Here is a 13,510-nt window from a genome sequence, read left to right as displayed (position 1 = left end):
TGGTGTGGATGAGTAATTATTATGGACTGAAGCAATTCCACGAGCCTTGTGACTGAGGCTCCAGAGATAACAAGGCAAAATGTCAATACAATAAAAGAGTGAGATGGGGAGAGACTTTTGGTTATTTTTCTTCCTTCTTTTCAAGACTGAGCCAAGAAAAAATCTGATTGTATTTTTCTCCTAGTGGCCTCAATGTATTTATGAAGAGCCTGAATTTATGAAACAATTTCAACTTTACTCACGGAATAGTGAGCATGATGTGGAACTCACAGCTCAGGCAGCTCATGCACAAAGCTGGTCTGGATTCTCTCAGGGTTTTGTCTAAATGCAGCTGTCTCAATTCATTGATAATGCAGTGTCTGCACACTGCAGCAGTGTTGGTGTAAGGTGTGCCACTTTGGCAAACAGAGCTCTGGGTTTCTTGGGAAGCAGGGCTGGTGCAGGAAGAGCTGCAGGCACTCCAGGAGCATGCAGAAAGGGACTGCTGGGACACAAAGCACAATGAGTAAACCTGGACAAGGATCTAGAGCTGAGTTTGTCCTAACCTTTGATTACACTAAAAATGAGGGAGCTGATCTGCAAATGTGTGCTTTTTGTGATATCCAACACCTTCACATTTTGGGAGTATTTAAAGAGCAAAATTTGTGCATGGGAAGAGTTGTCTGACCACGTTGGCAGGACACTGGTTTCCCTGGGAAGCTTCAAGCTGATGTTGAGCTGGAGATCACAAGGATGCTGATCCAAACTTCCAGCTGGTGCAGCTGTGCTGACCCAGCCCCAGTGCCAGGGAATGTGGATGTGGGGTGTGCTGAACCTGCTGGGAGTGGTGAGGTGATGGTGGGAGGAGAGGCAGAAAATGTCTTGTGAGCAATTCCTGTGCTATGCTGCAGGCCCGGTGTTTCTGGAGTGTCTCAGGTGTGCTGTGGAAAGCACAGTGCTGCCAAAATCTCTGGGAAAGAAAAGGATGAGTCTATATTTGATAGTTTAGTGTGCAGGAATTCTGCTGCCAAAAATCCCATTACTTGCTTAATAGTGCCAAAAATTTATCTTTGATTCCTGATGCTTTGTAGTAGTTATTTTTTAATCTAAAAATTACCTAAGTGAACGGAAACAACCTTTTCATGTATGCATGATGGCTGGTACAAGTTCCAGAGTGTGTTGGTGCTTTGCTGTGGTTTTTGTCTATGGGATTTATTATTATGTTTTGTGGGGTTTTTTTTTGTTTTTGTTGTTGTTGTTGTGGTTTTGGTTTTTTTGGTGGGTTTGGTTGGGTTTTTTATCATTGGGGTGTTTCTTTGTTTTGTTTTGTTTTTTTTTGCTTAGGTTTGGTTGTTTTCTTGTTTGTTTTTGTTTGGGTTTTTTTTTGGTTTTTTTTGGGTTTTTTTGTTTTTTTAATTTTTGGGGCTTTTTGAGGGGTTTTTGGTTGCTTTTGTCCCCCCTGCAAATCAAACCTTAGATTTTCACGGTCCTGATTGGTAAACCTGAATTACAGTTTGTAAAATCCTGGTGCTGGCTCCTTGCATCATGTAGATGTTCTTGCTAAATCCTGTGAGAAATATTATCTCTATTCTTTCCCAATAAGCAAGGGAGTGGTAGAGAGAAAGAGGGAAAGGGAAACTGAAAATCCAGGTAGAGCAAACTGAGCACTGGAGGATTCTAGAAATGTGATGAGCTTTGAGAAGAGGAGTAATCTATTTCCCAAATGCATTTCAGAATATATATATGCATGAATAACATATGGATATATGAATACATATGTATATATATGAATATATAGGTATATATGAATGTATGGGTGTATATATATATGAAACATATATATATGTATTTTGGAAACTCAGCCGGGGAGAAACCTTCCTCTCTGTGTAACCACCCCAGATAATAATACATTTCCTACCACTGGCACCAAAGTGGCTCATTTTTGATGTACTCAGTGCTGTGTGAGGCAGATTTCTGTCTTGGCTGCAGCTGGGGACATTTAAGAGGGTTCCTTGCTGTGTGAAGGAGAAATCCATTGTACCTCTGTCACCCCCTGGGAATTCTGGAGCCTTTCAAGGCTTTTTGATTAGGACTGCAAAGTGCTCATTTTTGCAGGAGGATGACTGCTGAGATGTTAAATCTAGATGGGAGATTAACCTAAATGCTGAACAGTAGGGTAAAGAAAATGGGTTTTATACAGCCCGAATCATTTGATTTGAGAGGAATGTTTGGTCTGCCAAAAATTCTTCAGGACAATTTATCTAGAAATGGATGCTTGTAGGGGAACTGTTATTTTATATTTAGGGTTGCCTAAAGCTGACGCCGGGATTTGGGCAACTTTTGATAAGAAGGAGTTGTCAGTACCTGGTTTTCCACCTGACTTTATGTGCCCAGAGGGCTGGGCATGGGGTGGGGGGCACAGGGCTGGGCAGGTCTGCCTGTGCTGGCAGAATGAGGTGTTCAAGGAGTGAAGGACTCATTTCATTGCCTAGAGTGTAAGTTAGCTTTCTTTCCATCTGGTTAAATAATGTCAGAGCCAAAGCAAACTTAAACTCAGACACACAGGTTTGCAAGAAGAGCAGGAGAGAAAGCAAAGTGGGTAAAAGTAGGTCTGAGGACTTGGGTAAAGGAAGAGCAGGGTGCATGAACCTGTGCTATAATAGCACAATGCTGATTCAACTACCTGCAAGGAAGGTTTCTGGTGTGCTGAGCAGACATCTTGGCACCAAAACCTTATTTATAAATCTCTCCATCACAATTCCAATAGAGTTGGAAGCTAGAAATAGCAGAGGTGTAGCAGGAGCACCATATGGTGAGCATGGCCCTCTCCAATACAGGGCTGGAGCTGTGCTCACATCTCATTTCAGTGCTGAGCTTCAGCTTTTAGAGCAAACACGGTGCTAATGTGATTGTTAGAGGTGGCATGTGAGTAATGCCTGCCTCGGGGACCAGCTGATTGCTCTCAAGGTAAAGCAAATGAAGTCAGTATAAAAGGTTGACAGATATTAATGGAGATCAAATTTGACAAGCATCCTCTAGATATATGTAATATAAAATGCAGATGGCAGTAATTTGCAGGATTTCTGGATTCTGGTTGTCTAAGGTGGTTCTGCTGGTGTCTGTTTCTCTATCTGTGCCATGTACTGAAATATCAACTTCCAAACTCATCAGGATCCCACAGATTAAGTGGGCAGGAAACAAATTTCTATTGATTTCAGCCCTTTGGTCTGTTGCATGAAAAAAAAAAGGAAAACAAAATTATTTTTTTGCTTGCACATCTGCCCAGACACACCAGGCTCATCCCTCCTCCACCAGCAGCTCCATTTCGTGAATATCTGTTAACCTTTTACACTGATGTCTGCTCACCTCTGCCTTTGTGCAGGCAGCTGAAATGGTCTCCACTGGGAGATTTTGGTTTTTCTGAGAGACTTCAGCTCCCAGTTTGTCAGCAACATGAACTGGGACAGAGGAAAAAACCAATCCTTCAGAGTGGGGAGATCCTGAACCAGAGCAGCACCAAACATCCGGTGGGTCAGTGGTGGTTCAGCAACACCCACCCAGGAGCAGCTTTCTGGTGAAGTTTTAATTATGTGAATTTATGATTATACTTCAGAAAAAGCATTTTATCTAACTGAGCATGGGGGTTAGATTGGATGATATCAAGAGGCCCCTTCACATCCTCAACAGTTCAGTCATTCTGCATATTTTAAAATTCTACTTAATTGTTAAACTAGTAGCTGACTTTTTTTAGCTTTTCCAAGAAAACAAGAAGCAGCTATTATTTCTTAGCAGCAGATGTACAGTAACCCTTGATTAAATTAATTTGACTGTTCATAGTTTTTCTTTGTTCATAATTTGTTTTTGCTCATAACTTGCTGCTGCTATTCTCAGATGCTTTTTGTACAGCTGCTGCAGATCCCCTCCTTGCAGAAACACACTGAAAATATTTTAACACTCACCTCAGCCTTTTAACATGGCTTGAGAACTCTTTAAAATCTTAATACACTGTATTTTTCTTTAGAAAGAGGCAAGAGCTTGAAGCAAAAGCTAATCAACTCTCTAAATTGATAACTCAGCAAAGTAAATTAGGCTACCAAAAAAACCACCAAAAAACAGCTTTTCCCTTGAAATCGTTGATTTTTGTGTATCTCGATGAATAAAGATGTGAGGTTTAACAGGATACTTGGACTTCCATGATTGTTGGGTTTTTCTTGCATAATGCCCTCAGTATGTCTGTGTCTGGTCTGTTTGCATGATGGGGATGGGAAGAAAGAAAGTTTTTGTTATCATTCATCAAAGGCTTTCTTTTTAAATTTAGTGTCAGAGCTTGGGTTTCCTGGAACATCAAGCAGCAATTATCCCCCTGTGTTTGTTGACCTTCCAGTCAACTCAGATTTTGCTTTTGGATTCAATGCTAATTCTGGGGCAAATTTTTAAAGGAGTCTCAAGTTCATCTTTAATGGGAAGCCAGGAATCTTGTTCCCAGTCAGTCACAGCACTTCCCTTCCTTCAGCCAATGACTCAGTGCAGTATGCCAGTGGTTTTTTTGAATGCCTAAATGCAGGTGATGTTTTAGCAGGTTTTAGTTAATAAAGAGCCTTTCAAAAAGATGGTTATGCCCTCAGTATGGGTTAGGTTTTGGGGGTTCTGTCTGCCAAGCACTGGGGGTCTGGAGAAACTGTTCTGGGATCCCCTTTGTTTTTTCTATTCACACAAAGATTCTTGACTTTTACTCTTGCCTAGGCTTACTTCTCATTTGTAAGGATTTATGCAACATGTGGTTGCATTTATTTGAAAAGCAAAAAACCCCCTATACCACTCCCACCCCCAAACCCAATAATCTGATGGGCACTGAACAGCTTCCACTGGCCAGATTCGTGAATTTGATCAGACTACAGTCATGGGTTGGCTTTTAGTAGTTGCAATTATGGCAATTCCTGAGATGGCTTCAAGGTAGAAATTAACACATGGGCTCGTCTGACACAGCTGTACCACCCAAACAAGTGTAGTCCCAAAATAAAACATTTTGTAATTTGTTAGTAGACAAGTCTGTCGGCCCTTCCTGAGGACAGGAGAGATTTGGGTGTGCTGGGCAGTGTCAGGGTGCCCTGGGAGCCTGAGGAGGTGCAGGCAATGCAGGTCTCACTCCAGGTGTGCCTCTGCCAGCCCCTCCTCACTGCAGGTCTGAGTCCGTGCAATTAAACACTGCAGGAGTCTCCAACCAAAAATGGAGCTGCCAAGGGGAGTGAGAGATTCTCTTTAGAGGGAACCCAAACTCTGAGAGCTTCTTGTGACTCTAGTAGCCATTCCTGGCTGGAAGAACTAATTCATGGAGTGTTACAACCCTGACACCTACGTGAATTAACAGTTTTCCTCACCAGGTGTAAGGGTGAAGTGAATTCTGCAGAGAACAGCTCCACATGTGCCAATTCCATCACATTATGTAAATAGCCTGTGACTAATGGAGAAATCTATGAAATGAAAGAAATGGAATGAAGTGAAATGAAATGAAATGGAAATTAAATAAAAGGCATCAGTCAGTGCATTTGCATGGAAAGCAAAGGAACCTTGTTTAAAAATGAGTGATAGCAGACAAGATAATTCTACAGTTGCCATTGTGGAATTTCTAAGTGTCTTATTAGCATAGAATTGAAGGGACAATGTTGTTTATGGAGTCTGTGAGGTTCCACTCAATTCTGCAGCCTGTCTGACCCTTCCTTCATTGTGAGGTTTCTCAAAGCTTTGCTACAGATTCGTTCTCCTCTCATTTTTAAATTGCTTTTCTGTGTCTACTTTTATATATTTTTCTGTCCCTGTTCTCATTCTTTTTCTTCCTCTGCCTTGTACCCCTTAGCTTTTAAAAGTTTTCTTTCTGTCTCCTTTAATTGAGCTGGCTATTCCTATTTTTTAGGGTTTTTCCCATTTGTCACATACCCTGTTGCTTTTTAATTTTTCTATGTGTCTTTTTTCCCCCTCTTCTCTGATCCTGATGCTTTAAAGGGTCACATTAGCACACTGCTATCTCTGGAGTGTACTTTGTACCTCTCTGGGTTTGTCAGGGCATCTCTGGAGTTCACCCCTTCTCCTCAGAGCAGTTTTTGTGTCCTCTCTTCTGCCTCATTTGTCTCCTCTGGGTCAGTAGCTCCCTCACACATCTGCAGTCTGCTCTGGTCCCTTCCTGAGTACCATGTGCCCTCCATGGCCATCTCTTCGACCTGCAGCAGGCTCTGCAGCTCTCTTGGAACTCTGGATCTTTCTTTGGACCTTTTGGTGATTCTTGGTGCTCTGGTGCCCTGTTTGAATGAGAAAAGCCCTATCCCAGTTACAGACAGAACAATTCACCAGCTGGCCAGGGGGATGGTTTTACACAGGGCAATATTTATTTGTCAGTCAATTGGAGAAATCAAAGTCTTTAAATCACACACAGCACTGGCACTGCCTTTGTCCACAGACAGGATTACAGTCAATAATTAATTGAGCTCTTTGCTAAATGGAATAATCTCCACAGTGAATGGCAGTTCCAAGGTATCTAACCCTGGTTATAAGGTTATAGGTGCTTAAAGCGAAACCAATCCACCATAAAATACACAGACATATAAGGACATAGTTCATTTACAAAGATGTTTTTAAATATATTGGTCTGGTCTGCATGACCAAACCACTCAAACAAAGCTCTGACACAGTTACTATTTTTTAAAAATGAAGACTTTCTATGCTGGAATAGCACTGGGAGTTCAGGCTCCCCCTCTAGCTTTCTGTACTTAGTTCCATGGTGCAGCTCACAGTTCTCCAGCTGGTTGCATCAGGTAACAACTTTCTGCTGAGAAATGCTGTTAGTATTTTTTCTACTTGGCTATACCAATAAAAGAAGGGAAAATAGAGTCATCAGCATTACCCAAGACAGGGCAATATTTGCCAGTTTAACTTGAGCAATCTTTAGTATCAGGTATTGCAGTTCCATTTACTGCTGTCACACACCATGTTGGAGTCCATAATACTTATGCTTTAAAAACAAATGATTCCTCTTTCTTACTATTTCTGTCACAGTCAATTGGCTCCTCCTGACTTGCTTGGAAGTTCAGGACCAGGATGCAGAGGAAGGCAGTGGATGAGGGAGAGAATGTGCAGCACTGAGAGCGACGTCTGGGACAGTGAGGATCCTCTGCTCTGTTAACAATGATTGCTGCAAGTGCGGCTCTAAGGAGAGATTCTTGATGATTGAATGCTCAGGACAGAAATGGAGCATGCATCAACACTTCAGTCAAGTGAAATTGTGAGAAAGAAATGAGAAGGAGAAATCAAGGCACAAGTATTATTGTTCACTTTTGATTCTGAAGCAGTGTCATTGCTCAGAGAGCTCCCACCTGCTAATGAAGAACCCTCTTATGCCAAGGATTTCAGACTGGAAGGAAAAATTGAGTGCTTAACTCTGATCAGGATGTCAGGAGTAGACAATTGCTATTACAAAAAGTGATGGCAATCTTCTTTTTTTTTGCCTGTATAATACATACTGCCCAAGCACTTCTATGGAGAGGCAGCAGAGAGACCATCCATCAGCATCACATTATCTGAACCAGAATTCATTTCATGGCTGTTTTAAAACCACTTGGAACATGATACTAAAACCACCTCTGCTGTAAAAGTAAGCACACCTGGGCTTGGGGATGGGATGGGATGGGAGCCACTCAGGCTAAGCTCACACATGGGAACCTCAGCTGGGCCCGATTCAAACTTTAAATACTGTCTGAGACATTTGCCAATGACAATAATCTGAACTGTGTGCTAATATTAATAAATTAGAGTAAATCGTGAATGTCATGTGATTCTAAAATGCTTCAAGCATGGGCCCAGAAGCTGTAAACAGTGTACTTAAATTTGAGGAAGATGGTGATAGAGATTTGTGTTCCAAACCCAGGGAAATTCAGTTGATAGCCCAGCCTCTGGCAGGTGTGACGCCAGCATTTGTTAAAACACTGTTAGGAAATGACCTTCTGACAGGAGTAGATGGTTTTCAGTGCAGGCACTGGGATCCCCAAGGAAAGTGAAGTTCCTGTATCAGATTTGCTCTCAGTGTAGCCAGGGGCAATGAAGACAGTGAATCACTTTGTTACCCAGGGGTCTCAGGGGTGACAGCAGCAGCTCCATCCCCTCCCCTTGCCCAGAGCCCAGCCCCTCTGGCCATGCACAGCCCCCGTGTCACTGGCTGCAAGTTACTGCTCTTAACTCGATGGAATGCCTCTTGTGCTGAGCACACAGATGAACACATCAGCAATAAAGGCAGCCCAGTGACCTGGGTGGAAGTTCACAGAAATAGTCAACACTGAGATACTCTCAGCAGTCTGATCATTGGCCTTTTTAGCTGTCTCCTGGTTTCTTTTCTATGATGTTAAGGTTTATGTAATCAATTCCAAATACATGATATTTGATTTAATTAGGAAAAAACCCCTAAATTATGCCAAAGCTAATCCATACCTATCACTCAAATACTTGATTACCATGTCACTGATTCTGCCATCCTAGTTTTTGTGCTGGGGCAGCCCTTATGACTTCTAAGGGCTCAGACACAAAGAGATTTCACTGAGGTCTTTTACCTCAGTGTGGATCAGGGGGCAGTTAACAAACCTGAGCATCTGCAGGAGCTGCTGAGGCTCTTGTGGCAGAGCTCCTCTGATGAGCAGAGTGGTGCAGGCAGTCTGAACTAATGCTGGAACAAGAGAGCTGTGCCCAAACCCTTTAGGAACTGGATGGCTGTGGAAAGCAGTGCTCCCTCTGCAAGAGAACTTCACAGCCTTAAGGTGAGTTTCGTCACAGCTGAGTCATCAAGGAGCTCACTGAAATTTGAATGTGAATTCTTTTGGCTTAAGTGGGGCATTAATAAATTGCTAAAGTTAGAGAATACTTTACAAGGGACCTTATGTACAAGTGTTAGAACAAGGGGTTTGAAACTCAGAAGAAAAAATAGAAGGGGCTTTAGCAGTACAAGTAATTAATTATATTTAATTTGGACAAGAGGAAGCATGGTGAGTTTTTGGACTAAAGTGTTCTAAGTACTGTGTTTAAACAGCTCAATATTAACTGATTATTTATGTTGCCACTATATCATGGATGAAGGAGAAGTTTGGCTACTTTTTTATGGCCACGCTGGAAAGTGGTTTTTAAAATGTTTTAGTTTAAGAAAAATTGTGTTCATTATTCTCCCTCTAGGCTTCTTTGCACTGTGTTACAAAAGAAAATGCTTTCAAACACAGAAATTGTGTTTCTGTGAACAGAAATGACCACATCTGCTCAAGTGTGCCCTCTTGCTAGTGCAGAAATGTGGGGGAAAATATTGCTGAAATTAAAATGCAAACCTAATTTTCTACTGAAAGAGAAATCTGAGTAAGTAGCTAGAACAAAATTTACTCTGAATCCATAGTGGGTTGTTTTGGTAATGGAGATCTAAAAGGTCTGTTGTAAGGAGCAGTGAGGATGATAAGAGAGAAAATGATCTTTACTGGTGCTTTGGAGAATGCAATGCTTTTAGGAGAAATGCTAAATATATATTTCATCTTGAACAACATCATTCTGAGTGAAACTTGCAGTACATCAAATGGGTCCTGTTTTAGGGTTCATGAAATTAAAAAAAAGGTCCAGCTCTAATTTTTTCCCTTGTTAAAATTTCTGGGCTGAACTTGTCCTAAGCCAAAACAAACTGCATGAGGGGGCTGAAAGGAAGGTGGTGGAGTCTTAGGATAACTTCCAGGGCCTTCCTTACAGTGTGAACTGCCTCTAAACTGCAGATTGGTGTAGGGCTGGAAAACAAAAATGCCAGAAAACAGTGTGTGAAAGGCTGCTGAAGTTAGGAATAGCAGTGCTCAGGGTTTACCTGAACAGGTGTTTAGGAAGGACAACCCCATCAGTGGTTGAAATGGAAACATTTTTATTGGAGTTAAGGTAGATGCCAGTGACTGGGAAACTGTGGATTTAAAAAAGTATGTTAATACTGTTTGTAATTTATTATGATTGATCTTTAGGGCTGTTGGAAGTGGTTTTACCAGCATTAATACTATCATAAAGTACTTGTTAAGACTATGCCTATGGGAGCATAATCCTGGTTTTGCTGAACTAAATAGCAAAGACTTCTCTAAATTTGGTGGTAATATGACCAAGACCTGCAGAAAGAGGCCATCTGCAGCAAAAACCAGAATTTTGGAAACTGCAATTAGATTATTTTACATATCCACATGGGGATTATTTAACTTCAGAGACCCCTTAGATGCATCTGTTTGCAGGTTTGAAAGGGCAATATTTTCATATTCCTCTTGTGATGCTGAGCACCTGCAGTGGTGCGCTAACACTACCAAATCCTTCTGAAAGTTCCTGTTCAGAAATCCATAAAAGATGGGATTGATACATGTTGAGATCATGGCCACAAGGTGGCAGATTGTAAATGCCAGGTTGTGATTACAGCTCATTAGTGCCTCGTAGTTCCAGTCAAAAACCACATTGAATATATTGAGAGGCAGCCAGCAAGCTGCAAAGGTCACCACGATTGACACCAGCATCATATTGATCCTTTTGTTTTCACTCAGCCTGTTCTCATTCTCTCTCATCCTGTCTATTTTACCCCTTCTCCTTCGAAGACACATGAATATCCTGAGATAGCAGATAAAAATAAAGCCCAGTGGGAAGCAGTACTGGAAAACCAGCAGGCTGGTGGTGAAAATCAGCCTCTCTGTAAGAGATGGCCAAGCCTCAATGCAAGCCACCTTGTTCTTGTAGAAATCACTGTGGAAGGACAAATGTTTGAAAGGTTCATCTGTTATTTGGTGGAATACTAAAAAAGGAGTGGATATGATGAGGGAAAGCCCCCAGATGAAAAGAATTCCCCAATAAGCATGTGAAATATTGGGCTTCCAGCCACGTGGGTTCACAATTAACTGATATCTCTCAATAGCAATGAGTACAAGTGAGAAAATGGAGACTGAGACAGACAGGCTTTGTATGAAAGACCCTATTTTACACATTGCTTCCCCAAATATCCAGTGGTCCATTAAGGTATATGCCACTGTGACAGGAATGCACATGATACAGATCAAGACATCTGATAAAGAGAGGTTGGCAATCAAAATGTTGGTGACATTTTGAGCTTCTTTCCGTCTCTTTATTATAATAATCAGGCAAAGATTTCCAACGAGCCCCACCAGTGTAACCAATGTGTAAGCTGTAATTAGCAAGAATTCTGCAAGGGAGGAAAGGTGGCATGTATCAAAGTTCAAGAACTGAGAGAGGCTAATGTTAGAGATAGTTTGATTCAGGATCTCGCTGGGGTGCTGAGCAGCTTTATCCATCCTGAAGCATCTTCCAACCTATGGACAAAACCTTGCATTACTTAGAATGTACTTTGGATGGAGATTTTCAAAGCAGTGAGTACTGTGGGTCTATCATTGTAAGCAGTGTCCTTAAAGTTTGGAGCAAATCTAACATGATTAATGAGAGCACTGGAAAAGCAGATGGTTGTCAGTGGGTTTATGTATCCCTGTGGAAGGAGGTTGGTGTCAGCTCTCTGAGGTTCTGCACTGACAGTGCTACAGATCTATAACTGATGCACAAGAAACAGCTGTGATAGCAGCTCTGACTGAACTTGTACACACACTTTCACACAAATCCTCTTTTACCAGTTGTGGATGAAGTTTGCTTTTCAGAATAAAGTATTCTAAGGTCTGTCCCTGCTGAAGGTTTAAGAAGGTTTAATGGATTCCAATGAGGATAATCTGTTGCTTTTGTATTACCAGAAAAGAAGAATTGGGTCCTGCCATCACTCTGCTAGCTTAGACATCACACTCAGATTTTCTTTAGAACTGCAAAGCAATGTGAGTTAATACACCCAATCCTCTTGAATAAATCAAAGTTATGTGTGCTTGAGATCAAATGGCATTCAAAACCTCTATGAATGATATTTAAAAGGGAGTTTCCTGTTCTACTGATGCATTGAAGATAGTATGTCCTTTTTCCTAAATCTAACCTGAGAAAAATGTAAACAAAATAAAGCTCACATTGTAGTTATACAGAAAATAACTCCTCTTTCAGTTCAAACAGTAGTCAAGCAAAAAAATCTGGGATTAGAATAGTTCTGTGGTTTTAAAACTTATATTAATGGGAAGAGTTAGGTTCAACATAACACGTTGATGGGTTTGAATTTGTCACTGAGTGCAAAAGTTAATCTTAATTTAAAGGCTCACCAGCTTTCTCATCAGAAAGAGGTTATTTCCAACCTGGGAAAGGAAAAGCTAAGTATGAAAAGAGCTATTTTAAAATTTAAAAATGGATAATGGATATATGTTCTACACATATATCTATCAAAACTCAAGTTTAACTCACCTTATTTCCCCTGTGAAATTACTGGAAAACTAGCTGGAAGGAGATCATTCTTCACCCCTAGTAATGGTGTTGAGAGCCTGTGGAGAAAGGAGAATGAAGAAGCAGTGAAAAGTTAGAGGATACATAAAAAGAAGAAGGGATAGGTGGATGTTTTATTATTACTAGAAAAGAATCTGCTCATGTGTAGAAGATTTGTCAGCCCTTTCACAGAAATTATTGCCATTATTTAATCACTAAAGATTCTTAAAAGTTTGGTTGCCTGTGCAAAATTAAACACTAAATCCAGGGTTGAACTGGAATTATGATTCCATACTTGTTTTCCCACAGACACTCAAAGAATATTGCAGGCAGAGTTATTTCCTGGACTGCTTTATCCTGATACTTCTGATTGACATAAGTTTGGATGCTTCAAATTAGGATCCTAAAAAATCTCAAAAAACCACCATGCTCACCTTTGGAGCATCTATTACCACTCTCATTCTGATTAAAAAAATACCCTTTTCAATCAGCTCAGTCATGTTGGAGTGGGAAGTGGCTGCAGATATATGTGACTCTGTGTGGCCCTGATGTCCTAAAAACCCAGGATCTGGGATCTGGCTGGTCAGAAACAGAGGATACATCTGTGTTGTTTCTGCATTGCCCAACTGTAGGAATGTGCTCTCTGTTGACAGAGTGACAAAAGTAACTTTTGTCTCCTTAAAAAGGAAGAAAGCTCAGAAGTAAAAAGACATCTCATATGACTTTGGGGACTTCACTTTAAACTTAAGGATAACCAATTAGACAGGAGCCAAAAAGTCTTGTCTAGCAATTTACTAGAAAAAGAAGAAAACAAAGAAATGAATCACTTTTGTGCAGTGTTTTACCAGGAGCAAAGACCTCTCGCATCTGGTTTGGTTTTTTCTGTAAAGAGTTTTGTTATTTTGCCTTTTGTTAAAACTTTTCTGTTTCCAACACTACCCCAGAAGCCATCCTGTTGATTTCATGCCTTCTAAGGTAGCTGAGCTATCTTGGGTGTGATAAAAAGCTCCAAGAGCTTATAAGACCTAGCTTGAGGAGACCGTATATCATTGGGGAATGTCATGGAAAACTCTACAATCCTGCTGCAAAAGCCATGGAAGTCTGGAGGCTCTGACAGATTTTGCAGTCCCTTGCAGGTGTCCCTAGTTCAGCA

General features: G+C 41.0%; 1 protein-coding gene across 1 annotated transcript in view; it reads right to left on the bottom strand.

The window, feature by feature from the left end:
- Nucleotides 1–10,190: 10,190 nt before the first annotated feature.
- Nucleotides 10,191–13,510, bottom strand: part of LOC102041502 (neuropeptide Y receptor type 6-like) — a 5,444-nt gene continuing 2,124 nt past the window's right edge. The window contains exons 2-3 of the mRNA XM_005418703.2: nucleotides 12,340–12,416; nucleotides 10,191–11,327 (exon numbers count right to left, since the gene is read on the bottom strand). Coding sequence (XP_005418760.1) covers nucleotides 10,191–11,309 — 1,119 coding nt within the window. The 5' untranslated portion in view covers nucleotides 11,310–11,327; nucleotides 12,340–12,416. The remainder of the gene's footprint in view (nucleotides 11,328–12,339; nucleotides 12,417–13,510) is intronic.

The sequence above is a fragment of the Geospiza fortis genome, unplaced genomic scaffold (genome assembly GCF_000277835.1).
Source record: "Geospiza fortis unplaced genomic scaffold, GeoFor_1.0 scaffold55, whole genome shotgun sequence".
Lineage (NCBI taxonomy): Eukaryota > Metazoa > Chordata > Aves > Passeriformes > Thraupidae > Geospiza > Geospiza fortis.
This window is presented reverse-complemented; position numbering and strand designations above follow the sequence as displayed.